The sequence below is a fragment of the Monodon monoceros genome, unplaced genomic scaffold (assembly GCF_005190385.1).
Source record: "Monodon monoceros isolate NGI ecotype Baffin Bay Population unplaced genomic scaffold, NGI_Narwhal_1 Super_Scaffold_3, whole genome shotgun sequence".
Taxonomy (NCBI): Eukaryota; Metazoa; Chordata; class Mammalia; order Artiodactyla; family Monodontidae; genus Monodon; species Monodon monoceros.
The window spans coordinates 2,770,140-2,797,590 of NW_021703780.1; the positions used below are offsets into that span (position 1 = coordinate 2,770,140).

Consider the following 27,451-nt stretch of genomic DNA (forward strand, 5'->3'; position numbering starts at 1 on the left):
GTGGTGGTGTTGGTGGTGATGGTGATGGTGATGGTGGTGATGGTGGTGGTGATGGTCATGATGATGGTGATGGTGGCAATGGTGGTGGTGATGATGGTGATGGTGGTGGTGATGATGGGGGTGGTGGTGGTGGAAACCATCTCCCATGTGAATTCCTTTAACAAAGGCAAGTTACAAGAATCTGAATAGCCGTTCCCTACAGATGGAGACATGCACGTATTAGGAGGTGAGAGAAGTTGAGAATGGGGAGATGAGGCTAAGAATCCAGATTTTCAAATTCCTGAATATGTACCTAGTGACAGGATCAATCTCCCGAGCTGGTGTACAGTACCCAACAGGGCCCCCTGATCCAAGTCCACTCACTGAGGGGAGGGTTTGGGAAGGGTTTACATTTCAGATGATGCAAAACACACCCTACCTTCAGGTCTAAGTGGAGGATGTACATCTGATGCATGTGCCTTACCCCCTCGCATATCTGCCTGATGAACAGGATGGTATCGAGCTCGGTCAGATTGTAGTTGTCATCAACGATGCGGTCGAAGAGCTCCCCTCCATCCACACTGCAGGGAAAGAGGGGGGCGCCCTGAGTCATGACCTCTTGACGAGCACGTGTTTCTCGTGTCTGAGCCTCTCTGACTCTTCCAACAGGTGTGTGGGCAGCTATGTCTCTACCTTCTCAGTGAGATGCCTCTTACGTTGAAGGCCCTTATTTGAGCCACCATCACTTTCACAGATGGAAAGTCTCAAAGCCCTCTCATCCGGGCTGCAGCTCTGGGATGGGTCCACCTCTGCCATTTCTAACGCATATGGAGGATGGAGAGGATGCTAAGAAGGCAGGGAGAGGGATCCCAAATACCACGGAAGGTTAGGCTAATTTCAGTGATAAAATGCTTCTATGTGGCTGATGCTGGATATTTTATTATCCAAAATCCCCATTGCACAGTGATAAACAAAACCCAAAATGGGGGCTGGGGTGGGGAAATGATGTGAATCACAAACACCAATTCAGTGTCAGAATGACTCACTTTCTAACTAAACACTTACTACGTTTTTATAAAAGTAATTTAAAACAGAAGCTTCTTAGCCCTACTTGTAAGAGTTTGCCATGAGCTTTGTATTAGCAATTAGGTCAAAGGTGAGATGCAGTTCAAGAATCACTTTCCTCCAGGTTACCCAGAACAAGAGTTAAGCTGGGGTTTTGACAGCACAGCTTGGAAATAAAGCTAAACCTCTGTTGTCGTCCTGCTACTTATCAACAAAATCTCACACGGAGGCGTCAATTCCCGAGTAATTTCCTTCCCGAAGTGGATGAGATTCTGACACGTGCAAGTCAGAATCAGGGCGCCCCAGCATGGTCCAGCAGCTCCGAGGCAGGACAGAGCCGCAGCCGCATATAAACGGGCCCTGGCTGTGTGGGTAGGTTTGGGGCAGTGGCGGGGGACATACTACTCCATGACCAGGACGATGTCGTTCTTAGACTCGAAGGCGTCGTAGAGCTGAATGAGGTTCACGTGGTCCAGCTGGTTCATGACGTTGATCTCGTTCTTCACTTCATCCTGGGAGAGGGAAGGGCTGGTTTAGCGCCGAGAGGACAACGGCCAGGTGGGGCCCACACCGCACAGCCCCTCACCTTGTCCTTCATGCCTCTGGTCTTGATGATCTTGGCCGCCAGCTTCAGACCTGTGGCTTTCTCCTCACACTTGTGAACCTGGCCAAAGCGCCCCCTGCCAGAGAAGAGGACGAGGCCCAGCATGAGGGTCTGTCCCCACCAGGGCCCTGCTCCAGTCACTGCCCAGTGGACAATACAGCTGCCTGGCACCCCTCTTTTTGACTTTGAATGAGCAAGCCTGTTATGCACGTGCTGTAGCCAATATCTCCTAGAACAGGGGCTTCCCTGGTGGCGCAGTGGTTGAGAGTCCGCCTGCCGACGCAGGGGACACGGGTTCGTGCCCCGGTCCTGGAAGATCCCACATGCCGCAGAGCGGCTGGGCCCGTGAGCCATGGCCGCTGAGCCTGCGCGTCCGGAGCCTGTGCTCCGGGGTGGGAGAGGCCACAGCAGTGAGAGGCCCGCGTACCGCAAAAAAAAAAAAAAAAAAAAACCACTTGCTAATGCAACGGAGACGGGTTCGAGCTCTGCACTTGCTAATGCAACAGAGACGGGTTCGAGCTCTGGTCCGGGAGGATCCCACATGCCGTGGAGCAATAAGCCCGTGCGCCACAACTACTGAAGCCCGCGCATCTAGAGCTCATGCTCCGCAACAGGTGAAGCCACCGCAATGAGGAGCCCCGCTCATTGCAACTAGAGAAAGCCTGTGCACAGCAACGAAGACCCAACGCAGAGAAAAATTAATTAATTAATTAATTTAAAAAAATATCTCCTGGAACACGTCAAGTTCTGATACAGACCACTGGCATCAGAATTCCCTGGGGGGTGATGTCCCAGCCCTACCCCAGCCCTACTGATACAGGAAGGCCGGGGGAGGCCCCAGAAGCTGCACTTTCATGACGCCCCTTGGGTGGTTCATATGCACCCTAAAATTTGAGAACTTCCGTCACAGAAAAAATAGAATCTTTCTGAATACATATGAATGTAACAAGCTAGGCTTCATAAGCATATGAGTGATACAGGCTGTAGGTCAGGCATATCAGATTACTTTTGGAAACTGCATATAAATAAGTAAGAAGTAATAACAAAATTGCATATAGACACATTTAATCAAAATACATATTACATAATCACCTGTGAGATTTTTTGACAGTTTAGCTTGGATATAAATTTAAATATACTTCTTTTTTTTTAATAAATGTATTTTTTTTAATTTTATTTAATTTTGGATCTATTGGGTCCTTGTTGCTGCATGCGGGCTTTCTCTAGTTGTGGCGAGCAGGCTCCTCACTGCGGTGGCTTCTCTCATTGCGGAGCACGGGCTCTAGGCGCGTGGGCTTCAGTAGCTGTGGCTCGTGGGCTCTAGAGCACAGGCTCAGTAGTTGTGGCGCACGGGCTTCGTTGCTCCGCAGCATGTGGGATCCTCCCGGACCAGGGCTCGAACCCGTGTCCCCTGCATTGGCAGGTGGATTCTTAACCACGGCATCAGCAGGGAAGTCCTAAATACACTTCTTAAGACAGCTTCTTTCAAATATCCTCACATACCAAAAGGCACACTCAAGAACAATCTTCAAATTTGACTTGCTTGCTGTGATGCCTGATTTAGTGAAATAACTGGAACCCACGTGCCTGCCTGTGTCGCGCTGGCCGCATGCAGGAGTGGAAGGAGAGCTCCCCAACGTCGTGGCCAGAAGCCCACAGCAGAGGAGAGGGCTGCTGCAACAGTGAAGGGGTGGGAGTGGAGGCGAGGGCATCAGCCACGCTCCCTGAGCAGAAGCAGGTGGGTCCGTAAGCACAGCCGAGCACGACTTCAGTCCCGCCCACCGGCCCAGGCGTGGTCTCTTTCCTGGAGCTCATGAACCTACAGCCCCAGGCGCTTCAGATGTGGCTGTTCATTATGAAAAGGCTTGTTTCTTAATTAGCAACGGCCCCCAGAACGGCTTGGCCCAGCAGTGGTGCCTCGTCGCTGTTTTGCTTTAGGGCCACCCCGTCTGTCTCTCTGGCCTGGTTTATTCTGCAAAGCTTTGAGTGATGAGGTGACCTCACAGGGTCCCTGCTGGTCCACCAGGCTGATAACGTCATGCTAACTGAACGGGGTGAGCAGGGACTCTAAGGCCACGGGGGAGATGAACCCCAGGAAAATTCAGGGGCCTGACACCGCATGCAGGGTCCAGGGATCCTTGCCATGGTGCAGTAGCTCTGCCCAAAGTGCAGGATAATTTGCTGCATGTTGACTCTCCTACTACTGAGAAGGAGGTCCACCTGCTGATGACCTCTTTGTGTTTTGAGGCAAACATACACATCTGACTGTCTTCCTCTAACTTACTTACTGAGCCCAGAACAGGGGGTGATGGGCAGCTGGTCCTGCCTGCAGGATGACAAAGAAGAGTCAACGCTGCCCAAAGGGGCAGGAAGGAAACTCTAAGAGTCACTGACAAACCTCGATCAGAAGCACGCACAAACCCTGGTGGTTGTTTCAAAGCCGCTTCTGCAAATAACTTCTCTCCTTTAGAGAAACAGTCGCTGGCTTGCCACCCAAGTATCCCTTTCCCCCTCAGCCCATCCTCACAGGCTTGAGGGGCCTTCGCCACAATGGGTCAGCTGGCCAGCGGAGGAGGAGGAAGTTCATGTGTGTCCACGTGACAAAGGGCAAAAGGTAAATGGGATTGGAAGAGGGGGGAGGGGCTTTGCAAAATCAACCTCACCCCCAGGACCATAGGCAGGAACGCGCTCTGTAGTAGCCACGCGTGTTTTCCCTGTGTTGGTAAGTAAATTTCTATATATTTGTATAAATCTTCTGCTTTCCTCTTCCTATTTTACATAGATATGCTGATGGGAGTCAACTGAATAATTTAAGCCTTAAGTTCCAAGATCTCGCAGGGGGATTATTGTGACTGAGGTAGAAGAAGGAGGAACTTCCCCCAGTGACCGACCCGCCCCCGATAGACTTGACTCTTCCTACTTCAGGGAGATGGGGATGTCCTGCCAATAAGTCCTTCTGGGAGGCAAGTAACCGACTGAAATACAGCAATAATAGTAATTCATACGGTAACGGCATAAACGGAAACCAACAATGACAGACACGTGCCATGAGAAATACAGTGTTCGCTCATTTCTACATTCTGCTCCTCGGTGTTCAAGCTTCCAAACCGTCTGAGGACTCACTCCAGACACGACAGCACAGGAAGTGAGGCAGATGTTAAATGTGGAGGGTAGTCACCACATCAACCTCTCCGGCATCAGTGATGATTTTCAGAAATGGTTAACATCTCTCATCTCTTAAAATGTTCGCTTGTGATGTTTCCTGTTCTCTGGTTGAGACTGGCAAACACTTATGAAATTCTCAAGATCCATCTCTTTGTTCATAGCAGCACTATTTACAATAGCCAAGACATGGAAGCAACCTAAATGTCCATCAAGAGATGAATGAGGAAGATGTGGTACATATATACAATGGAATATTACTCAGCCATAAAAAAGAATGAAATAATGTCATTTGCGGCAACATGGGTGGACCTGGAGATTGTCGTACTAAGTGCAGTAAGTCAGACAAAGACAAATTATCATATGATATCATTTATATGTGGAATCTAAAACAATGATACAAACGAACTTATTTACAAAACAGAAACAGACCCACAGACATAGAAAACAAACTTATGGTTACCAAAGGGGAAAGGCGGGGCGGGGGGCAGGATAAATTAGGAGTTTGGGATTAACATGTACACATTACTATATATAAAATAGATAAACAACAAGGACCCACTGTATAGCACAGGGAACTCTACTCAATATTCTGTAATAACCTATAATGGAAAAGAATCTGAAAAAGAATAGATACATGTATATGTACAACTGAATCACTACGCTGTACGCCTGAAACTAACACAACGTTATCAATTAACTATACTCCAATATAAAATAAAAATTTAAAAACATGAAGAAGCAGTACAAAAGCTAAAATAATAAAAATAATAAAAATAAAAACACTTATAAGAATTAAAACAACAGAAAAGGACCTGTCTCTTTGAAAGCGCTCTTCTTTCCTCTTTTGTCACGAGAGTGTTGAAGCTGTGAGCATTACTCACCCTCCTAGGATTTCAGTTCTGCTCACGGTGTAGAAGCTGTTGACCCCGGCCTGCTTGGCTGTCACGATGCGGTGATCAAACGGCGCAGGTGGTGCCCAGGCCTCGTCTGGAGGTGAGAGAAGGGATGCGTGAGAAGCGGCCCAAGGGCCAAGCCTGGGCCTAGAGTGCAAATGTGCTCATTTAATAAGAAAACACAGTGGGCCACCTGTTTGATTTCTAATGATCCAGGGAATGTAAGTTTTCATTTCGTGTTAGGATACATGGCTCATGAAGGTGACGCGCAACACCTTTGAGAAGGGGTGTCAGAGACTCTGCACCGTGGCACCTAGCTCCCTCAGGGCAGCTTTCAGAAACGTCAAACAACTACAAATCTCCAAGCCCCGTACAGTCCAAACAGGTAATACTTTCAAACTGGAGATATCTGAACACAAACCCCAGAAACTGACCCATTTTTTTAAAAGCACCACTGATAAAGTCCATTATTTTCTTTAAGGCAGAGAGAAAAAGATGAACATTTTCTTCATGTCATTGAAAGGTTTGATATTACTATATATGACTTTCCAAAATATTTTAGCCAGTATTCAAGACACATTTAAGGTGCCAAGGTGCATTTTTCCTGGCTGAAATCAAACACCCAGTAAAACTGGTGAAGTATATATTGTACAGCTCTCAAATTTCTCCCGCCTTCTACCTTCCAGCCTAAGCATCTAACCTCCAGTCCACCTCAGCTCTAAAGTACATGTTACTCACTAATATTCTTCCAGTATCCTTTTTACTTTTCCACGGTTACTTGCCGTGAACCTATTCATTTCCCCATTTATTCATTACTTAAACATCTACTGCATGCAGCTTCTCATGTGCATACAAAGGGTACGAAGGGAAGTGAGTAGATAATAACTTTGCTTTCAAAAATTTACATTTATTCAAAATGTAATTCTTTAGCACTTATCTTGAGCTAGGTACTTTGCCAAGTGTTCATATTTTTTAAGATTCAGATAATATAAATCTCTGGGCAATGATTTGATGGGGACGTTCTCCCTTCACACCATAAATATGCTGAAAAGTGAAGAAGGTATGAAAGAATTCTCTTGGTGGCATTCGTCTCTTCAGACCAAAAAAAACCCCAAAAGTGATTGAGTTATGAACACAAATGGCATCAATGTGGCATGATGTCTCCTCCAGGCTGTTAGGCTAAGTGAAATGTAGTCGGAAATGTTTGCTGGAAAGGTTAAGGAGCTTTAAAGGGCTGGAAGAAAAGCCGTTTCCTACCCAGGGGGGTCACCAGATCTTGCTGCCTGGGGGTCTTTGCTCCAGGGGACCCCAGGACTTTGTCTTGTTGGTCCCCCCGGCGCCTCCGGCGTCCTGTGTCCTCCATGTGCATCTGTCACCTGCACCTGCCACATCTATTCTGCTCTTCTTGTTCTCCTCCTGGACCAAGCTCACCTCTGCCCCTCTCCGCTTACTGCCGCCCGAGGGCTCTGTTGGATGAGAGTTCTGCAAAACAGGTCCTGTCGCTGACTTTCCTGTGGTTCGTGATGTGAAAATGGCTTTTCTGCTGCCATTATTTTACCTGGAATATAAAAATCCAGCCACAGCTCTCAAAGTTTCCGGGAGAAAACTTTCAGATGGCCAAGTTTCTGAGCACTAAAGCGTCCTCAAGATGATGCTTTGTTGAAGGGAGGTAAGCTTCGTGATGGAGAGCTGGTGATGTCAGTGTTCGGGGTGAGATGAAGCAGGATGCATCCCGTCACCCCAAGCAGCACGGTCACAGGCGGAGATGACCAGCACCCCGGGGACTCTCCCTAACAACCTCACGACCCCAAGTTAGTCCACTGACCCTTTACAAAGGCAGTCATTTTGTGACTGCCTAGCTAGTCTGATCTTCATTTTTCACTTCCTTTCCTTAAAGAAGATAGAAGTGACCATGTTAAAGCAAAATGAAAGGAGCAGTGGTCTCTGAGTGGTAACAGCAGAGAGTCAGCCTTTACTGGTGAAAGAACTGACCCAACTTAAGTTTCCCAACAGCTCCAGACCTTACTAAAAACATCTCTGCAGTGATGGACTTTCTTAGTAAACATTAGCGTTACATTTAATTCTTGGAAAATTAGACTTCTCTACAATTGGTTTCCAAAATACATTAGTCAAGAATGAAATAAGGGGAATTCCCTGGCGCTCCAGTTGTTAGGACTCCGAGCTCTCACAGCTGAGGGCCTGGGTTCAATCACTGGTCAGGGAACTAAAATTCCACAAGCTGCGCGGGGTGGCCAAAAAAAGAAAAAAAAGAAATAAGAATTATGTCTTAAATCCCTAAAAAATACCACAGATATTTGAACTGGGATGGTCTTTGTTCCAAACAGATTCTGTGGCTCATCATAACGAGATTAATTCATTTGAGTTGGCTATATAATTGCCTGAATTTATATGTGAAACTTCCCGGTTGAGGAAGAATCATTCAATGACCTACTGTGTACTCAATCCTCACAATATTTGGGAAGCAGCCAACTCATACATCTGACCAATCTGATCATTGCTCAGTTATCGATCTTAGGAAGGATGTGCTCTATACTGCTAAAAATAGGAAACTTTTACTTGATATTTTAAAAGTACTGGATGTGATTACTACTGATCATTATATCCATCTATCATTCGGTAGAAGACTTAGAAAACAATAAAATGCCTGAAAATGTCACAGGCAAGAAGAAAAAATAAAGGCAAGAAAACGTGGCCAAGAAAACTCCACACAGCTGGGCAAGTGGCTTCTAACCCACTGCTTTAAAGCAGAGTCACTTCAGTTATCCTTCGATATGGACTTAAATTGCAACGGCGCATAGATCTGCAGAAAACGTCAGCTGTGGAAGCAAATGCTTTAAACCCTACCTTTCATAGGATTGACCACTGTTAGTTCTATAAACACACTGCTCTTTATTTGAACTCTCGTCCAGCCCTGTTTCATCTGGAATTTCGGATTCTCCTTTTTCCTTAGCTTCTCGGTCACCAGGCTTTTCCTTAGAACGAAGCCCATTTTTCTCTTCTTTGAACACTGGCCATTCATTTTTATCTGCAGAGCCTTGCTTATCATCCCCAGAGCTATTATTTTCTTGTCAGCTCAGTCTCTCTGGGCATGAAATGTCTCTCCCGTCTTCACTTTCTCTTGGCTCTGTGGAATTTCTTACAGCAAAATCTTCTAAGCCTGTTTCGTGTTGAGCTTTATTAAACGTTTCTTTCTCAGATTGTTCTTGCGGGAAGATCTCTCTAAAAGCCACCATAGGACACAGTGTTTTAATGGAGGACGCATGTGATCGGTGTAATTTTGGCTTCACAGAATGGCATCTCTATACAGGCTTCTCTTTATTGGCAGATAAAAGCTTTGGGGAAGCAAAGTAGGAGAAAACGTGACCAGTGGACTGACAGCTGGGCCTCCAAAGAATTTCTAGTTTGTAACTAGTAGGACCCAAAGCCAATCAAACAAAGGTATTCAAACAGCACTTCACCCGACACAGGGCATCACGAACATGTAACTTCCTCTGAACAAGAACAACCTCGCGACTTGTATAACAGAGCTTGACCCACAAATATCTAGTCTTATAGAAAGGTTACCTGTGGGAGGTGCCGTCCTTTTGCCTTTGTCTGGTGCTGCTTCCTTCAGGCCAGGGTGTGAGCACACCTGCTCCTTAGCCTGTGGGCACACGATTGAGTAATGAGTAATGTGAGTTACACATCACACCAGGCTCTCTCGACCTCAGCACTTCTGACACTTGGGGCTGGAGAATTCTTTGTTATGGGGAATGTCACAAGGATTATAGGATGTTTAGCAACATCTCTGGCCTCTGCCCACCCGAAGCCCACAGTACTCTCCCCCACCCAGGTGTAATAGCCAAAAAAATGCCTCCAGAAATTGCTAAATGTCTCCGGTGGGCAAACTCACCCCATATTGAGAACCATTATATTACACAATTCAAACACAGAAAAAAAACCAAAATAAATAGTAATTTAGAGGGTAGAACAGTCTGAATTAATGAAGCCCTGTACAGACTAGAGTATTTGAAAGCAAATGACCTCACTATTTTCAAAGAAATTTTGTAAAACTCTGGCATTGTTTGTAGAAGAAGGCCCATCTTCATGGATAGATAAAGGATATTGTAACGCGATTGTCACCCTTGACCTCTGTTTGCATTGTCTTGATATAGTTCACATATAAATCAAATAAAAATGAGAGGCTATATGTCAGTGGGTTTTGTAAACCAGAAAGTAGGAGAGTAAAGTAAGCTTCTGTAAAAGGAGCTTCTACATTGCTTAGAACAGATGGCCCCTTTCTAAGGAGATAAACATTCTTTTCACAGTCCTGGTTTCTCTGAATTAGCTAAGCAAACCCTTTTTAAATACCACATAAATCCACCCAAATTATCATAAGTTCTGAAGTTATACGTTATAAGTTAATGAAATTGTATGGATGTCCAAAGAATCAGTCTTTTTTTCTTTGGAAAGAGAGTAAAATTTGCCTGAGGGTGACTTGCAAGCATGAAACACCATGTAAGTGCAGGTCATAGATATCAAGACAAATTATAAATGTGCTTTTAAACAATCCAAAGGGCAGTCCCATAGGTTCAGAGCCTTTCCAGTTTTCAGATAAGGACCTTCAAACACAGAGGCATGTTTAGTAACTCTGCAGAAAACCAAAATTAGAGATTAGAGCCCAGGAGTTCGGAACTTTCTCTTTTAAGTTGAAAGGGCAGGAAAATGTCTTTTAGTTTCCCTGCTCTATACTTGCACAGCAATCAGCACATACTCCCACCCCAGTATAGCTTGCAACATTTTCTTAAACATTTTTTTTCTTTCTTTCTTTCTTTTTTTTTCTTTTGCGGTACACGGGCCTCTCACTGTTGTGGCCCCTCCCGTTGCGGAGCACAGGCTCCGGACGCGCAGGCTCAGCGGCCATGGCTCACGGGCCCAGCCGCTCCGTGGCACGCGGGATCTTCCCGGACCGGGGCACGAACCCGCGTCCCCTGCATCGGCAGGCAGACTCTCAACCACTGCGCCACCAGGGAAGCCCTTCTTAAACATTTTTTCTCATCAGTTTCCCACTTTTCCCAATTTTTTGCGTACCGCCAAAAAAAAACCCAAAAAAACAAACAAAAAACTGGTGTGTCAGTTAATTTCAATCTATCAAAATATGTAAAATTGAGAATTTGGCTGTAAGCCTCCAGGCCTTTGCCTCCAGGGACGTCTCAGTGTCAGTGGTGGGTGCCCACAGGATGTGCTGACGCTCTCTGGGTGCAGTATTCTGATTTGACCAACAGGAGAACTACCAATTCTGAGGAAGGTAAGAAACAAGCTTCCAAACCAGACCATTTTTTCCTTTAATTATATATCAGATATGATTCACCATTTAGATAACGTAAGAAGGTCTTTATTCATTGCCACAGGCTATTATATTTTCATTTCCCTAGGTCATACTGACATCTAGAGGAACTTTGAACTGAAGAGTTCCCGAAAAACAGAAGACGTATTTCTCCTCTTCTGTTTCTGGGCAGCGACTTCAGTATGAAGTTCGTTCTTAGTGTTTCCAAGTTATATGTAGAAGTTGCTAAAATAGGAAGTACAGGTGTGTAAGCACATCTTGTTTGTTTTCCAAAAACAAACGTATTCTGTACTGATTAAAGAGGACTGGTCAGTGCTGGAAGGATTATGATCACGGTCTGCTAAGGAATAAAAAAATCAGGCCAGACACTGTGTCCTTTGCTGAATTCATGCTGACGGACCAGACGAGCACTAGGGCCCCATTTCACTCACAGTCACTCATTAATTTGTTCACTTAATCATTACTCATATATTTGCACATGGATTCCTTTTTTTTTTTGCGGTACGCGGGCCTCTCACTGCTGTGGCCTCTCCCGTTGCGGAGCACAGGCTCCGGACGCGCAGGCTCAGCGGCCATGGCTCACGGGCCCAGCCGCTCCATGGCATGTGGGATCTTCCCGGACCGGGGCACGAACCCGTGTCCCCTGCATCGGCAGGCGGACTCCCAACCACTGTGCCACCAGGGAAGCCCCATGGATTCCTTTTGTAACCATTTCCCCATTCCTTTTATAATATTAGTGGATTTAGAATGACTCGGGAAAGAAAGGGGATTTGGCCCGAATACCCAAGTATTCAAAACACAGTTTTGCTCTCTCTACTCTGTCCCATTTCCTGGGCTGGTGTCCTGAGTGGACCTGTGTTCCCAAGCTTGTCCAGCTAGTCTTTGAGGGGCATGGAGGAAATGTTAGAACTAATTTCTATTCTTTCTCCATTCTTTTCAAATGTATATTTTACTTACGTTTTAAAATATGTATTAGTAATATTGAGCACATATAATTTATGTCTGTAATATATGAAATGTTTATAAAAATATGTATACATGTATTGCTTATCCATTTATATCATTTATAAATAGAGTAAAATATTGCCATATGCTTTAAAATATTTTGCCGATAGCAGTGAACAATCAAACTACTTCGGAGACCATTCCTCTAGGTGACACTATTTCTCACATTCTGCTTTTCTGAAATATGTGCTTTAGAGAAGAACCATTCTGATTAGCAGGTTCAAGGGCAAGTACCTAACTACAGCTATCCGCTCAATTCTTGCAAACTCTTCTCCACCTTCTACAAAGTACTGCTTTTAAGAGGTCAGGATTCGTTCTTCAAATGACCTTTGTGACAGAGTAAACCAACTGCATGCACTTCACACTCCTGTCTCTGTTGTAGTTTCGCTTATTGCCGTGGAATCGAGACCCTTAGAGGAAGCAACACGGGTGCACAGGTGTGTGCCGTGTACCACCAGCCTCACCAGCCCAACACTAAAACCCTACTTTTCCTGAGTGGTGGGATAACCAAAAGCGAAATTAATTCAATTGAACAACTTTGCCCAATCCCTCTTTCATTCCCATTCAATAAAAATCTATTTTAAAAAGCAAGCCTGAAATGGCTTTAACTTTGAAATAACAGAAAGACTGAGATGGTTGCTGCCTTCTCTGAACGATCCTTTCCTGGGTTATGGTACTGTCCCCGCCCCGGGGGTATGGACCTTTCCCTACACCTCTTCTTCCCCAGCACCACACGAAGGGTCAGGGTTCTAGAAGTGCCTGGTGAGCCCGTGTGCACGAAGGAAGAAGTGCTTTCCGGAATGGTGGTCTCATGGCGAGAACATCCGTGTGTCAGGCTGCATCACTGAAAAGCCGGACCACCCAGGCACAACCTGACGTGCACCCTGCCACTAACTCTCACATCCTTTGCATCACTTAGCTGATGTTAAGTGACACCCATAGCCCTGCATTTGGGGACTACAGTTGCTTCAGAAAACTGTTTTCTTAACATCACAATGGGCCACGACTAAACTAACGGCATAAATCCTGAGCTGAGGGTATATTACCGCTTATGGAGGTGCCAAGATGAACATGTTTGGTAATTTTAACATTATGCCTTAGAAATACAAAAGCAAAATTACAACAATTGTAATGACCTTGTTAAAATCTGATTAGAATCCTCGTGGGGGAGAGAGAAAAACAGAGGCGAAAAGCAGACAAAGAGAGGAATTTTCAGAAGAAATATTAAAACCGTGTTTCCTTGCCTGAGCACAGAAGATGACTGTAGAGATCACTTGTGACAGCAATCTATTTCTCTTCATTCTCAGGGCACACTCAGATTCCCTGGGCATTAAGGAGAAGGCCCCTAAAGTCCCTGGCTGATACAACCCCCTTTGTGATGTGCAGGGTCTGGTAGGACAGGACCTGACGTTGGCAGGAAGGCAAGTGCTGACCCTGACCTCAGAGCCCAGCGAGTGGACCCTCCCCAGGCTGCGGAAAACATCGGGGATAATCGGACAGAAGACTAAAGCCTCTTGGTGTGTCCACAATTCCAGGGACAGGCTTCATCCAGAAACCAAGGAAATAGGACTCCTCACGGGTGTATGTCAAGAAAGAGCCCGGAATCAAAGGCATTGGTTCGGGAAAGTCTAATCGGAGGCTCTGTCAAGGGAAGAGACGCGGGCAATCCTGCTTTCATTTGATTATAAGATGCATGGACAGTTCCACGAAAAGGCGGCACACTGCACAGGGAACAGCCCCTCCAGCCAGAGAAGACGGATGGGGGCCCGCACTGCTCAGAGGTGCTGTCAGGCTACTCCTCACTGACCACAGGTTTTACTTAATCTAAACACACTTTTGAGTTTTCTTATTTCTACAACCCCTGCTGCGGCCAAGGCCCCGTGGCCACACGTGGGTGCTGAGCAGGGCTGTGCAGACCCAGGTTTACGCGAGAGGCCGGCCCTTGGTCTGCGCTGCTGCCTGGGGGGCCAGGCTGTGGACCAGAGCCGCAGACTACTGACTATATAGGCCTCCTCCACCCTCCTCTCCAGCCTGGCTTTGTCGATTCAAAAGAACTGGTTAGAATTAACCTGGAACAAATTAAAAGTCTTCTCCTAAAGATCCAGTCACATTGGGTACTTGGGTCATAAGGATCTGACTTTCCCTCGTCTCACTGCTGATGGATGAGCTCACCTGAGACATCTCATACCAGATCCGTATTTTCTGATTTCCTAGCCACCGCCGTCTCCCCGTCTGCCCCGAACAGGGACTGCTCAGCCCTCCGAGGCGCACCTGCTCTTCTCACACAAGCTGCCGACGAGACTCTGCCTGCGGCCCCGCGCCACCCCACTTCCCACATGTCCAGACTCTCCCGCGCTCTGACCTGGTGCTTCTCGGCCACCCGGGGTGGCGGACCGTCCGGCAGCCATCAGCGCCCGGGGCCCACCAGGGAATCTCACGACCCCGCCCGGGTGGAGCCCGGACGCGGAGGCTCTGAGGCCCGCACGGACCGTCAGGCTCTGCCGGGTTTGGGGGCCGTGGCTCGCCGGCGCCGGCCCCGCCCCTCTGGCTTTGGAGGCGCTTTGGTCCCTCCCCGCCCGGGCGGCCCCACCAGAGTGTGGAGGCCAGCAAGACCCCGGGCAGGCCATGTTGCTCGTGTTTCCCTTTACCCCTGCCGCCTCCCACCCACCTTCAAGGGTCTGACCCTCCCCAGGGTGCACGATTACCCAGCAGACCACTGCCTCCCAGGGGCACGTGTGGAAATGGGTCTGGGGCACAGCCCCGAAGACCACAGCCCCCCCAGGCTGACCTCGGGAGGATCGGGGTGGGGGGAGCCAAGAAAAAGCCCGCGCTGCCAAGCGCCCCTCGGGACCCTCCGCCCGGGACCCTCCGACCAGGACTCTCCGCCCGGGGTCCTCTGCCTGGATCTTCCGCCCGGATCCTCCGCCCGGGACCCTCCGCCCGGCCTGCTGGTCAAAATGTAGTCATGGCCAGTGATTTAATTCCTCCACCAAAATGGAGGTGAGCAGAAGAGGGGAGACTCGGGCTGAAGTGGAAGAACACTACCTTCCAGGGTGCAGAACTATTGACACACTCCACGCAGAAGCGTGTCTGAACACCCCGAATCAGTGCAGGCCTCTGCCTTCTTGGGATTCTGTTCCCAGAACAGAACCTGGCACTTCAGACCGGGCGGCAAAGTCACTGAGGAACGGCGGGGGTGTGTGTGTGTGTGTGTGTGTGTGTGTAACCAGTTTCAAACGCAGGTATAAATGGGATTAGGGCTCCTTGATGTTCATTTGATTTAAATGAGCCTTACTTAGTAAAATTCCTCTCTTATACCACACAAGACCCGACCTTGGAATGTTTTCACATGAAGTTTACTACGTTTTATCATCACCTAATAAAACTCCCAGATTTCTCCGCGCTGCAGACAGTTTTGTAAGGATTCATTTCACATGGTATTCTCAGGCTGCTTGTTAATTTTTATTTTAGGTTCGCTTTTATCACTCCCTCCCCTGTCTCCTGCTCCGAGTAAGGGGTGGGCAGTTCAGCCCATGCCCCCCACGGGCCTTCTTGGAGGCGGGCACCTCCCGGGGGGCCCAGTGTTCCCCAAGGGAGGGGCTGTGTGGTCCCTTGGTGGTAAGGGAAGTTCGGAGGTCTGAACTTAGATTCACTGAACGAAGTATTTAACCTCGCGCTTCGCCTTTCCACAGCTTCCCCAGGGCAGCAAATTTTGAAAGCACACTGCAAAGCGAAGTGGCTTTCAAAGGCTGTCTCTGAAAAACAGTGAGAAGCCGCAAAGCTCTCAAAAAGTCTCTGAATGTGGAATGTAATACAAACTCTGTAGGTATAAACCCATCTGTTATGACTATCCCCAAACATTTAGTTGCCTGGTCCCTTCTACTCAAGGTAGGTCCGTGGCCAGCACCACCACCTGGGAGCTTGTTAGAAATGCAGACAGTCAGCCCCACCACACCCACCGGATCAGAATCTGTGCTTTCACCTATCCCGCAAGGCTCCCGTGAATGCTAACATTTGAGAAGCGCTGGCCTAGGTAACACACATAAGGACTTGGTGTGAAGAAACTTCTCACAAAATATTCATCACGGCCTCTTGTATTGATTTGAATCTTGCCTCCATCCACGATGAGCCAATGTCACACTTGGGGAAGCTCAGAGGGGGGCGGGAGGGAAAGGGGGCGGAGCCAGGACACAGCTCAGCTGGTCTGGAAACCAGTGGCCTTGAGGGACGTAGGCGGGGGAATCCAGCACCGTGTTGAACACTAGTGACTTCCGCAGAATGTCCAGAATCTTGACACCGACCCAGGGGTCCTCACAGGGACTCAGAAGAGAATGCCAGCCTTGATACCACGTGCCGAGAACTGGCCACTCACCTCTGGGGTGTCCACTGATGGCGGGAGCTCTGGCCACAGACAAAAGCAGCATTGAGGTGTAAAGGTCCTGCTACGGACTGAACCTTTGCGTCCCTACAAAATTCATATACCGAAGCCCTAACTCCCAGGATGAATGTATTAGGAGGCGGGGCCTTTGGGAAGTGATCAGGTTTAGATGAGGTCCTGAGGGCGGGGTCGGACAATGAGATTAGTGTTTTTATAAGAGGAGGAAGGTATCAGGGTCTTCCTCTGCCCCTCTGCCACGTGGGGACACGGAGAAGGCGGCTGTCTGCAGCCCGAGAGAGGGCCCTCATCGGAGCCCGACCGTGCTGGCCCCCAACCTCAGGCCTTCAGCTTCCAGAACTGTGACAGACAAACGTCTGTTGTTCAGGCCGTCCAGGCCACGGCATTTTGTTACAGCCACCCCAGCTAAGACAGGGACAATGAAAACTGTCACAGTGGAAAGTCTAGAGAATTAGGGATATGCTCTGCTCAGCTCCAACCTGCACGGAACAGTTAGGGTTATTAACACAAGGGCTCTGACTTGGTTATAGCAAGCTGTCAACTTTAAAAGGAACAAAAGTAATTTTAGTTAGCCCAGTTCTTATGAAACAAAGATTTAGAAGCCCACAGACCGTGCATGGCCTCTGATACGGTCTAGTTGTCTGTGCTTTTACTCCTAAGGTAGCCTTAAACCCTCAGTTTACGGAGAACATAAATACCTTATCGAACTCTTGGTGTTTTTACCTGTCTTTTGTCTTATTGTGGATGTACGGGAAACTATTCAGCGAGCACTTATACCAGTCATTAAAATAGGGAAATGCTTCAATACTGGTTGGTAAATAGTGGGTGTCTTGTGACCTCCAGGGGTCCCCCCCAGCTCCTGACCCAGCCGCCCTGCCAGCCTCTGGACCTTCCTAAGACCCAACAACTCGGGAGTCCGTACCTGGCGGGGCGGGGACCTCTGTGTCCCTGCTCGGATGGGTGAGTGACTGAACTCCCAGTTATTCAACTCAGCCCTGCACAGGGAACAGGGATAACATATGAGTGCCCCTGGACACAAGGGCAGACTCCTGGCTACACAATTTTCAATATTTGAATAAAGGCTTGTAATTTTACTTTTGCTACCCCTACGAGTTATCATTAGTGGGAAATTGGAAAGTGTGCCTTGACAGTCAAGGGGAGAGCCGTGTGTGATGAGTGAAGAGGACGTGGGTGTTTCTACCAGCACCTCCTTTGCTGCCTTAGGCCTTGGGGCAGTGGTTCTGCAGTTTGCTAAGCTCCTGCCCCAGACAGTCTTAACTAGTAGCTCTGGGTTGGAGCCCGAGAACACTCTTCACGAACTCTGTAAGTGATTCTGATGTAAATGGTCCAGGGGCCATACTTTGAGGAACCATACGGAATTCCTACTCATTATTCAACACCGTACCCAAGAAGGTTTCCCGTTGTGAATTCTGCCTTGAAACACTCCTTCCCTTAGCCTTTTACTGAAAGAGGAATCAGTCTTTCTTCCATGTGTGTTGGCTGTGCGTCTATCATGCATTTATCATAGCGACCCTGCCTAGGCACCTCGGTATCCTTAGCATCTAACTCTGTACTTGATCAATTGATTAATTGATCGATCGACCGATTAGTAAGTGGGGGGTGCTGATGCCAGACGGTATTTGCTGAGCACCTCAGTCACCCATATAAAACGTTATCTTGAGGGATGAGCTATTTATTATATCCTTTAGTACATCCTCCTCAGCATGAGGCTAGACGTCCAGCTCCCAGGCTCCTGGGCCACCTAGAAGTCCCCACGCTCACGTAGTGGGCTTTGCGGGCCTGCACCTCTGAGAGAAAGCCCGTGCTCTGCTCAGACCGCTGTGTCACCAGTTATGTATCATTTTACCACTTTCCCAACGAATGTCTCATACCTAATAAAAATCATTTGCTTTATGTATATATTTCAGATCTATTATTCATACCTCTGTATTGACCATAACTTCCTTAACGTGCTTCAGAGACACTTAATGAACACTTCCAACGACGGAAACGAGAGGTTAGGGTGCCAGCACTGCTACATTTTACTTCAGTAGGATTAGGAAGCAGTTCTGCCTAGTGAGCAGAAGCTATTTCCTTTGAAATGTCTGATTAAATCTCTTTGTACATCACGTAGCCCAACACTAGAATAGGTGCTAAGTCAATGCCTTTGCCTTGCCACTGCAGTCCTTCACTGTGTCTGTCCTGGGATTAGGGAGCCAGCCTGCACGTTATTCTAATGCTACCTCAGCTCTCAAAGTCTACGATGCCACAGGATCTAGACTGCAGCTGGGTAGAGCCGGAGAGTACACTCCAAATCTTTGTCTGCTGGCACGAAGCCACTTCTTGGGGGCTTTGTCAAGTACGTTCACCCTTGGAATCTATCTCCTGTTGCGATGATGGTTTAGTAGTAACCAGATGCCTGCGCAGAAATGCCTTTAGGGCAGATCGTAGAAAGTAGCGTGCTTGTCTGTTTGGCTGCGTGATACTAATTTTCCATTTCTCAGCTGGCGGGGCGCTGCTTCAATGGCGTTGGCTTCTCCCCACTGCATTAGGCCCTGTCAACACGAGGAGGGGGCGGTCTCTTGGGAACTTCACCAAGAGAGGCCCGCTTCCCCCTCTCCAAGGGGAAGGGAGTGTGGTGGGTTAGTCCTGTTTCTTCCCCAGCATCGCTGAGAGGCAGTGATGCGGGGATGGGCTTGTAAGACGCGCACATCGTCAGCTCCTTTGCAAATCTGCAGTCTCGGGCAGCCTTGGCAATGAGCCTGTCCTCCTTGTTTAAACAGGGAGCTTCGTTCACTGATTCAAATAAGAATAGCATTCTCTTGTTTGCCAAGGTGCGTCAATGAACAAAACCAATACAAGCGAAAAGGTAGCATTTTTCATTATGGAAATCAGCTCTTTACTTTCCACAATGGCTGAAGGCAGAACCAGGAGAAATAGGAAAAATCAGCTTCGACAAAACATCACAGGTTTAAATTAGATTTTAAAAAGAAATTAAGATAATGGAAGTAGTTTGCTGCACCGTCAGGCGGGTTAGATACATAACTGTTCTGTATACCCAACCACACAATTTACCATAAAAGAACCCAGTATTTTAACAGTTCAAAATAAGACAAAGAAATAGAAAACTTACTAAATCATAAAATCTATTTAGCATTTGAAGAGACTCTGAAGGGCATGTAGCCCGATCAGCTCAACTGAAAATGAGAAAAACGAGATTCTTCCCAATTCCACCCAATTATAGGAGATTTTAATAATATTTGAAACGTTTCTGCTAAAAGGGGTGGCTCTGGATAATACTGGTGGTTCTTCCTACAACACCTTCATCCTTAAAAGTGTTAACAGGGCTCCATGGAGTACAGACTCCGTCCTTATTTTCTCTCACTAAACATCCACCCACCACAGTACATATTCCAAATGTACACACAGTTCTCAATATCCCATTTGTTATTACACAGCAGTTTTCTGTGACTTTTAGAAGAATAGGCAACTATAGATGAACTTAATGTTAGGAATTGGTATAAGCATAAGCATTAACCTGTGTTATGGTATCGGTTTGCCAGAGTGAGAAGGACAGAGTTAGGTCAAGTAAACTTTAAAGTGCCTATTTTTGTTTGGAGGAAAAACTTCTTCTCAAATAAGACACGATAATGGACAGGATTAAGGAAACTCGATTAGCACCTGCAGGAGGTATCTAAAGAGAGTCTCTAGGCTTGCAGTGTACAGGGCCTGAGGACTAGAAGGGGCTGGTCTGCTTTCCTTGGCTTGTTGGGGCCCCACATGGAATTCTCTGCGGGTTTCAGGAGAGCAAAATCCTGTGTCGTGTACTGCCGTAGGAAGCAAAAACAGCGCACACTTGCTCGCCCGCCTTCCTGGAGACCGTTTGCTAGACTACGCCCAGAATAGCAGTAAATAACTGAATGCCTCCGATGAGGTGACAGCCGGCCTCGGCCGCAGCACTGCACAATCACAGCTGCAAAGTGCAGTCATGGGTATTCCAAGAGTAGGATTGCAGTCTGTTTTCAGTTAGGAACCTCGTATAAAACCGTACTCCATCCACATTCCCTCCATTCAGCTGTGCCCGTGCTTAATGAACTCTTTCTTCTTTGTGAACCTGACTGACACACAAAGGTAACCCCCTTAGGTAAAAGTCATGAGCAAAATGCTCATATAAAACCACAGGGGCCGATACCCGTTTGTTCTTTTCCTCTGTTCACTGAGAGGCACGGCATGCTTCATGCTCACAGGCTAGGCTATCTCATCAAATTCCAGAAAATACATCTAAACTGTGAAATGAGAAGCTGCTAAAAGAAAAGAAAAAAAATAGAAGTAACTTTTTCCATCTATTCTGGTCACATCTCATTATTTTCATGTATTAAAATTTAGGCAATAGTCTAAATATACTTGAATTTCACATTTAACGAGACCAGTTCAATTTGGCATTTAACAATCCCTGTAAAATTTTTCATTTTGATTTAATTCAGTTATAAGCAATATATTTTCCAAACTGACCTCATTATTGGTGGAGTACATTTACACAAATACATAACTTACTATAGCAACATCGGTCAAATCTGAACATGAAAATTTCTTTACATGCTATTGCTTTGCTGTTGCTCATTTTATATTCACTCCAACAAAATTACTCGTATTGGCACCAAATTTTCCTATTCAATAGAGAAGTAGCATTATTTAAAAATAAATAAGTTGTTTCCAGGTAGATGTTATAAAAAATATTAAGTACTTTTTATGACTTCTAGTCTTAGTATCACCTCAAAAATTTTTCTCTACTAAAAGTTATGACAATTAATGTCAAAGTCAAATGCAGTGGTTTTTTCTTTTTAATTTTAAAGAAAATTAACCAGATGAGGATTTTACAACTCCTATAAAAATCCACATTCTATAAAACGAGGACTCCAGCTGCAAAAAATTCCTCAACTCAAAATCCTAAAATCTAGGGGTTTTTTCAAGTGATTAAATAACTAAGACTAGTTTATTTTATAATACGGATATATAATTTTTAATGAAATAGCATACCATTTATATGCATTTCATAATCATCCATATTTTTATTTAATCTCAGTCCCATCAACACTGATTTAACCAAATTCACATCTTCAAAGTGTACATAACCTTCTCCCCCAGATGATCTGATATCTTTATTAAAATTTTAAAAAAAGAATTTTGATAGAATTATCCTAACCCTATATGTAAATATACTTCCTCTAAACAATGTTTTATTTTAATAATGTTAAAATAAGTTTCCTTACTAAATTCAAGTACTAATCAAAGAACACCAGCTCCAAACTAAAAAAAAAACCTGGGAAAGTTGACTGAATCTGTAAACATACTTGTGCTTGGAAATGATAGAAATGTGTTCTTACGGGTGATATTCTTTGATGAAAACTCTGTTTTTTAAATTTGCCTTCAAGCGTTACATTTTGTTACCTTCTCTTTCAATAGTTTTTCAAACCACTTTTTCAGAGGTTACCAAAGAGTTGATCTTTTCTTAATCAAAGTTTAACGTCACTGATTTGCCATACAATGTAGCCTTTGTCACCATGACTTTTGGCTGTGAAAAAAGGAAAACAAATCACATCTCACCTTCCCATTCCCTCCAGTGACAGCACAGAAGGAGTTGTCCACTCTCAGATGTGCTGTGACCTAAGCCGTCAGTCTCATTAGCCTCAGGTAGCCCAGGAGTTAATTAGGTACTAAGATGCTCAGGGATTCTACCAGCTCTCAGCTTCTCACAGGGCTGTGTCTTGTTTATATTCAGGACTATATGTGCCTTCCACTTAATATTTTGGCTTCTTACTTTGTACTCCAACTCCAATGAAAAGTTCTGGTCTCCTCCCCACCTGGCTCCCTCAGTGCAGAAGTCTTTATTAAGACTGGGTTTGCCTTCTGACTGCGACACCTCAGTATTTTCCCTACACAGCTCACACCCTTGAAAACATTATCTGGTTTCTTTCTAAATGAGCACCTCTGGTAGGGCACTTGTAAAAATATCTAAAAGTTAAAATCTAAACCCTCCCTGTGTAAGCCGTGTGCCTCTCAGGGTTCAGATGACGCCCTTTCTCTTAGACGATATGTTTTCACCTCATCCCTTTAGTGGTCCTCGTGACTCACGCGAGACCAGGAACTGAGAGCTGTTTGGCATTTCTTCCTGCTTTGGCCTTCATCTACCAGGCTTCTCCGTCCACTGGTGTATTTGACATCTATGAGCACTGAGCCCTGGTTTATTCTCCTTGGAGAACTCACCGACACTTTCAGCTAAACTCTGTACAAATGATCTCAGAATTCTGTCTTTAATCCCATAATCCCAATGATTGCTAGATCTCAACGTTTTGCCATGCTATAAGGCTTTCAAACGGTACAAATCTAAAATAAAACCCAACATCTTACACCTGCATTGGCTTGCCTTCAGTGATACCAGGCTCTGTCAACAGCGCTGTGACAGTCTTAAGTGTAGATCTGCCAGGGAGCCACAGGGTCCGGCTGAAAACAAGCCAGGGCCAGGCCTGAGCCTTGCACTAAAGTCCCCCATCCTCCCACCGGGTACAGCCCTCAGAGGAGGCTCACCAACCTTAGACTCAAGGCCATGGCAAGCTCCACCGTTTAGGCATGCGACTAGTACCAGGACTCCAACAAGTGAGCACAGAAAACCAAATGGGAATTCCAAATGGGAAAACAAATCCTGAAAGGTCTGCTCATGGTGAATAGGGCCCCGATGCTAAGCTTGGGTCCCAGGGTGCAGCAATAGTCTCTAGGGGGGAGCCCAACAAGGTCAAGATCTAGACTCGGCTCTGACACACACAACGAAACTTGAAATGGGAACCAGCAAAGCCTGGTCCTAATATCTGGGGTCTCCTTGGGAGATGGGGTGCTCTAGTCTGGGGACTCAGGTGTAGGAGGCTCACATGAGAACTCAGGGTGCCCACGGGGGGAGCTACACATCTGAGAACCATGTAGAGGTCAGGAGCAGCTTCACACAATGGCCTGATGTACAGAAAGGAGCCCAGTGGCTGGGCAGAGACACTTCATTTCCCAAGAATTCTAATAGGGAGAATTTCCTAGAATAAAGCTCCTCTGTCTAAGGAAGGGCAGAGAGGTCAAGGCTGCCTAGCATTTCCTGCTTCACCCCAAGCCTGTGGGTCCACTGATCCCTGAGGTCAGCCTGTGGGAAGCTAAGGGCCAGGATACCTTGGAAAGGAGGCGGACGCTTACAACTGAAGGCCCTGAGAACAGGTTCAAGGTCGAAATGCACATTCCAGGGCAGTGACCTGCAACCCCAGCTGCACCATAGAATCACCTGGAGAGCCTCTGAAAAATACCAGCCCTGGTGTCCCATTCCAGGCCAACTGCATCCAAGTCTCTGGAGTGGGACCCTCACTTCAACATTTTCTAAAGGCTTAGACTTGTCAGACCTAGCAAATGAAAACATAGGATGCCCAGTTAAATTCAAATTCAGATGAACAACAAATAATTTTTTAATATCAGTATGTCCCTTACTAAAAAAATCATTCATTGTTTATCTGAAATTCCATTTTAAGTGGCGCCCTGTATATTTTCTGTGGTAACTCATGTTGAGTAATGTACAGTCAAGGCTTGGGGACAGTTGCCCTGGGGTTGGTTGCCCTCTAATTTGCAAAGTTTTTCTTAAGTGGAAAGTGAGTTCTGTCACAGACGAGACTCCGCTGTGAGGTTTATGAACTAGGGTTTAATTCACCAGACTTCAGTGGTGTGTGCAGGAGACAGCCAGGGTCGATAGCAGGGAAGTAAGCAAGACAGTATTGTTGTCCTCCAGGGACTAGCCGTCCAGAGGCGAAATAAAATAATACATTATTTCTTATTAAAATAAGAAATAATTTCTTTAAAATATTTACCCAATTAGTAACTGATCATCTTGACATCTCTGTTTATGAGAGAAGTCTATTTGGAGCAAGACTTACAGAAATAAAACCTTTTTGGAAACTTTTAGATGGAGCATCAAAACTTCATTCTTAAAAATTAACCACTTTGGGGCTTCCCTGGTGGCGCAGTGGTTGAGAGTCCGCCTGCCGACGCAGGGGACACGGGTTCGTGCCCCAGTCCGGGAAGATCCCACACGCCGCGGAGCGGCTGGGCCCGTGAGCCATGGCCGCTGAGCCTGTGCATCCGGAGCCTGTGCTCCACAATGGGAGAGGCCGCAAAAGTAAGAGGCCCATGTACCGCAAAAAAAAAAAAAAAAATTAACCACTTTGAAATACTGATTTAAAGCTTCTGCCGTCTACAGGTTTTCTGGCACCGAAAGCCGCCTCCAGGTTCGAAGGATGCCTCACTCCTGCAGGCTGCGCTCAGCTGTGGAGGTGGAAGCTCCCAAGCCATGGGGTTCCTTAGGAGATTCGAAGCACACCTCTCAGTGTTCTTTAAAGATGGAGTTTAAAATGTTGAACAGGATGACGCAAGGGACAAGGGGCCAAGTCACAGCACAGACTGTCTTACAATAGCTCATAGTAGCACAAATACTTTGTTACTAACAACGTGCCAGGTAATGAAATCTGCCAGCCTTTCATTTTCCAGATCACAGTGGTAAGTTTATTCTCAGAATAATGTCTCTTGCACTAACCAGTTTCCAGGTGTGTTTTCTTGAGTGGGAGGGACAGGGTGGACCTGTGGCCAGTCTGCTGGACTGTACGTACCCCGCACACAACCATGGACACAAGTCCAGGAGGGGCACAGCTGTCCTCCACGTGTGCCACAACAGAAAGCAACTGAGGACCGTGGCTCCAGGTTCATATCAATGCATGTATTGAGTTAACATGTACTGAGGATGGTCCTCTAATTAACCACTTCACCCGGCTCTTCTGTTATCCAGTTTACATGCCTCTGAATTTCCCACAAGACATGGTAAGAAACTTAATTGCAGAAATTAATCTAAATCATGGCACTCTCACATCAGCCAGTTTAGTAACCCAGGAGAAAAAGGAATAAGATGAATTTAGCACGACATTTCCTTGATGAATGCAAGTTACAAAATTTTTGGTGATAGCAGCCCCTATCTTTACCCCGAGATGGTCCATATCCTACATACTCTTAGCCACCAGTTACTTCCAAATTTTCTCATTAAATTCTCTTACCTGTGGCTCAGTAGAGATGGAATGAAATGAGGGAAAGACCTTTTATTTTCAAACTTTGTTTGAGTATGACACGGGAAGGAAATTTCTGGCTATCCTGCATGAGCTTTTCTGTGGGGTGTCAGCCCCATGGTTCATGAACAGGCTTTAACAGGGTGGTATCATCTGAGAAGCTGTAAAGTGCAAAGATGCTTTGGAAGGGCATCTCATACGTAACATTATCCACTAGTTAAAAACTATTTTTAAGTAATGCTAACGTTGGGTATCTTTGGTTTAAAAGAAATAGGCGACTTTTAAGGTCTATAATTTTAAAGTAGGCTCTGAGGATTTCGTTCCAAAGAGCAACATAAGACTGAGCATTGTTTTTCATGATAACAAAAGCTCTTTCCTCCAGTCATGGTATCCTTGACAAAAGGTGCTTCTGTAAAGACATAAATAATAAATCAAAGTTATACATTTTCCGGTAAATATACAATAGAATACATATCAGAGTTGGCACGTGAGATAGCTTTTTCTCATCTTTTGTTTTCAAGCAGAAAAGGGCCTGCTGTTCACTGGTTTATTTAAGGAAACCGTCACCATGTTCCCACTAATACTCACCGTAACCTAAAACCCTCAGGCACTGATTCTGCCGTCCCTGTAGCAACAGCTTCATCACGCTCTGGGGCTCATATTCGGCACAGGCCACCTGAGCTGAGGAATGACCTCCGTGGAGAGAAGCCATAAGAGTCAGCTGGTTGCCTTTGTCTATCAGTGGCATCCACATGCCGTGTCCATAAGCCCCTGTGCTCTTGGCCACTCAGGTCTCCAGCTAGTAAATTCCAGAAGACGGACCATTTATGCATGGGCTTGCACATTTGCAAATAGCCTGGTGAGGGCTGCCCAGACCTGTGTGTCTACTTCAGGCCACTTAAACTCCAGAAGGAAAACACCAGTCACTCAGAGACTACCGCCAGTGGCACAGAACTTCACATGATCTCTCACCTGAGCTAAGCAGGGCAACAAGAGGCCCGGGAAGTTCTTTAGTCTATGACATTCATGTTTTGAGAAGCTGATTTTAATGATCATGAGAGTCATCAGTAGTGGTTTCTAACCTGAAGCTAAGCACAGTTAACCAGACTGAGTCTCGAAGTCTTGTGAGGAGCCCTGGGTGGTACCCGCTGAGGTTAGGGAGGCCCGGGGGCGGGGGCGGTGTGCCCATCTTCACGGAGCTGGGCTTTACCACCAGGATCTATGGAGAAAGGGCCAGACGCAAAGCTGCGCCTCTGCCGCTGCTCCACGCAATACTTTGCTTCGAGCCGTAAAAAGTCCTGAAGAAAGCAGGCTATTCAGATGCACGAAATCTTAACTCTCAGCAGGGATCATCTCTGTCAGATGGATCACTGGTCCACGGCCAGGATGCTGGCTTCTAGTGACGTTTCTGTTAACCAGCTGCATCCCCTGCAGAAGGCACTTCACATCTCAAAGACTATGGTTCTCTCTGTCAAATGGGCTTATCTCCGCTAGTTCCAAAGAGAGGCTAAGATACGGTGACAAATGTGGACGTGTTTTTGGAAAAAGAAAAGCAACAAAGACACTAAGTTGGCGTGGCCTCCTGGAACAAGCCTGTTCAGCTGTCTGCACAAACGGTGTCTGCTCGGATTCCTCCACTGCCTCGGTCAAGTCCACCTCCAGCGCTGAAATAGGAGTGTCCGTGCCTGACCCTGACACTTGGAAGAGCACTCCCCCATTTACATAAGGGCCAGCACAAAGCTGTCAGCAGTGTTACGTTAGAGAGGGCCGTTCCCACCCCAGAGTCAGGGCACGATTTAATAGTCAGGAATCCCTGGGGACGTCTCTGGGGATCAGCACGGCCGGGCGATGCAGGGTTTCCCAGCC

General features: G+C 46.5%; 1 protein-coding gene across 1 annotated transcript in view; it reads right to left on the reverse strand.

Annotated features, from left to right (window-relative positions):
• Window positions 1-27,451, reverse strand: part of MYLK4 (myosin light chain kinase family member 4) — a 69,989-nt gene that overhangs the window by 11,034 nt on the left and 31,504 nt on the right. The window contains exons 3-7 of the mRNA XM_029243962.1: window positions 9,292-9,370; window positions 5,695-5,800; window positions 1,631-1,724; window positions 1,447-1,556; window positions 419-560 (exon numbers count right to left, since the gene is read on the reverse strand). Of these exons, the coding sequence (XP_029099795.1) occupies window positions 419-560; window positions 1,447-1,556; window positions 1,631-1,724; window positions 5,695-5,800; window positions 9,292-9,370 (531 nt within the window). The remainder of the gene's footprint in view (window positions 1-418; window positions 561-1,446; window positions 1,557-1,630; window positions 1,725-5,694; window positions 5,801-9,291; window positions 9,371-27,451) is intronic.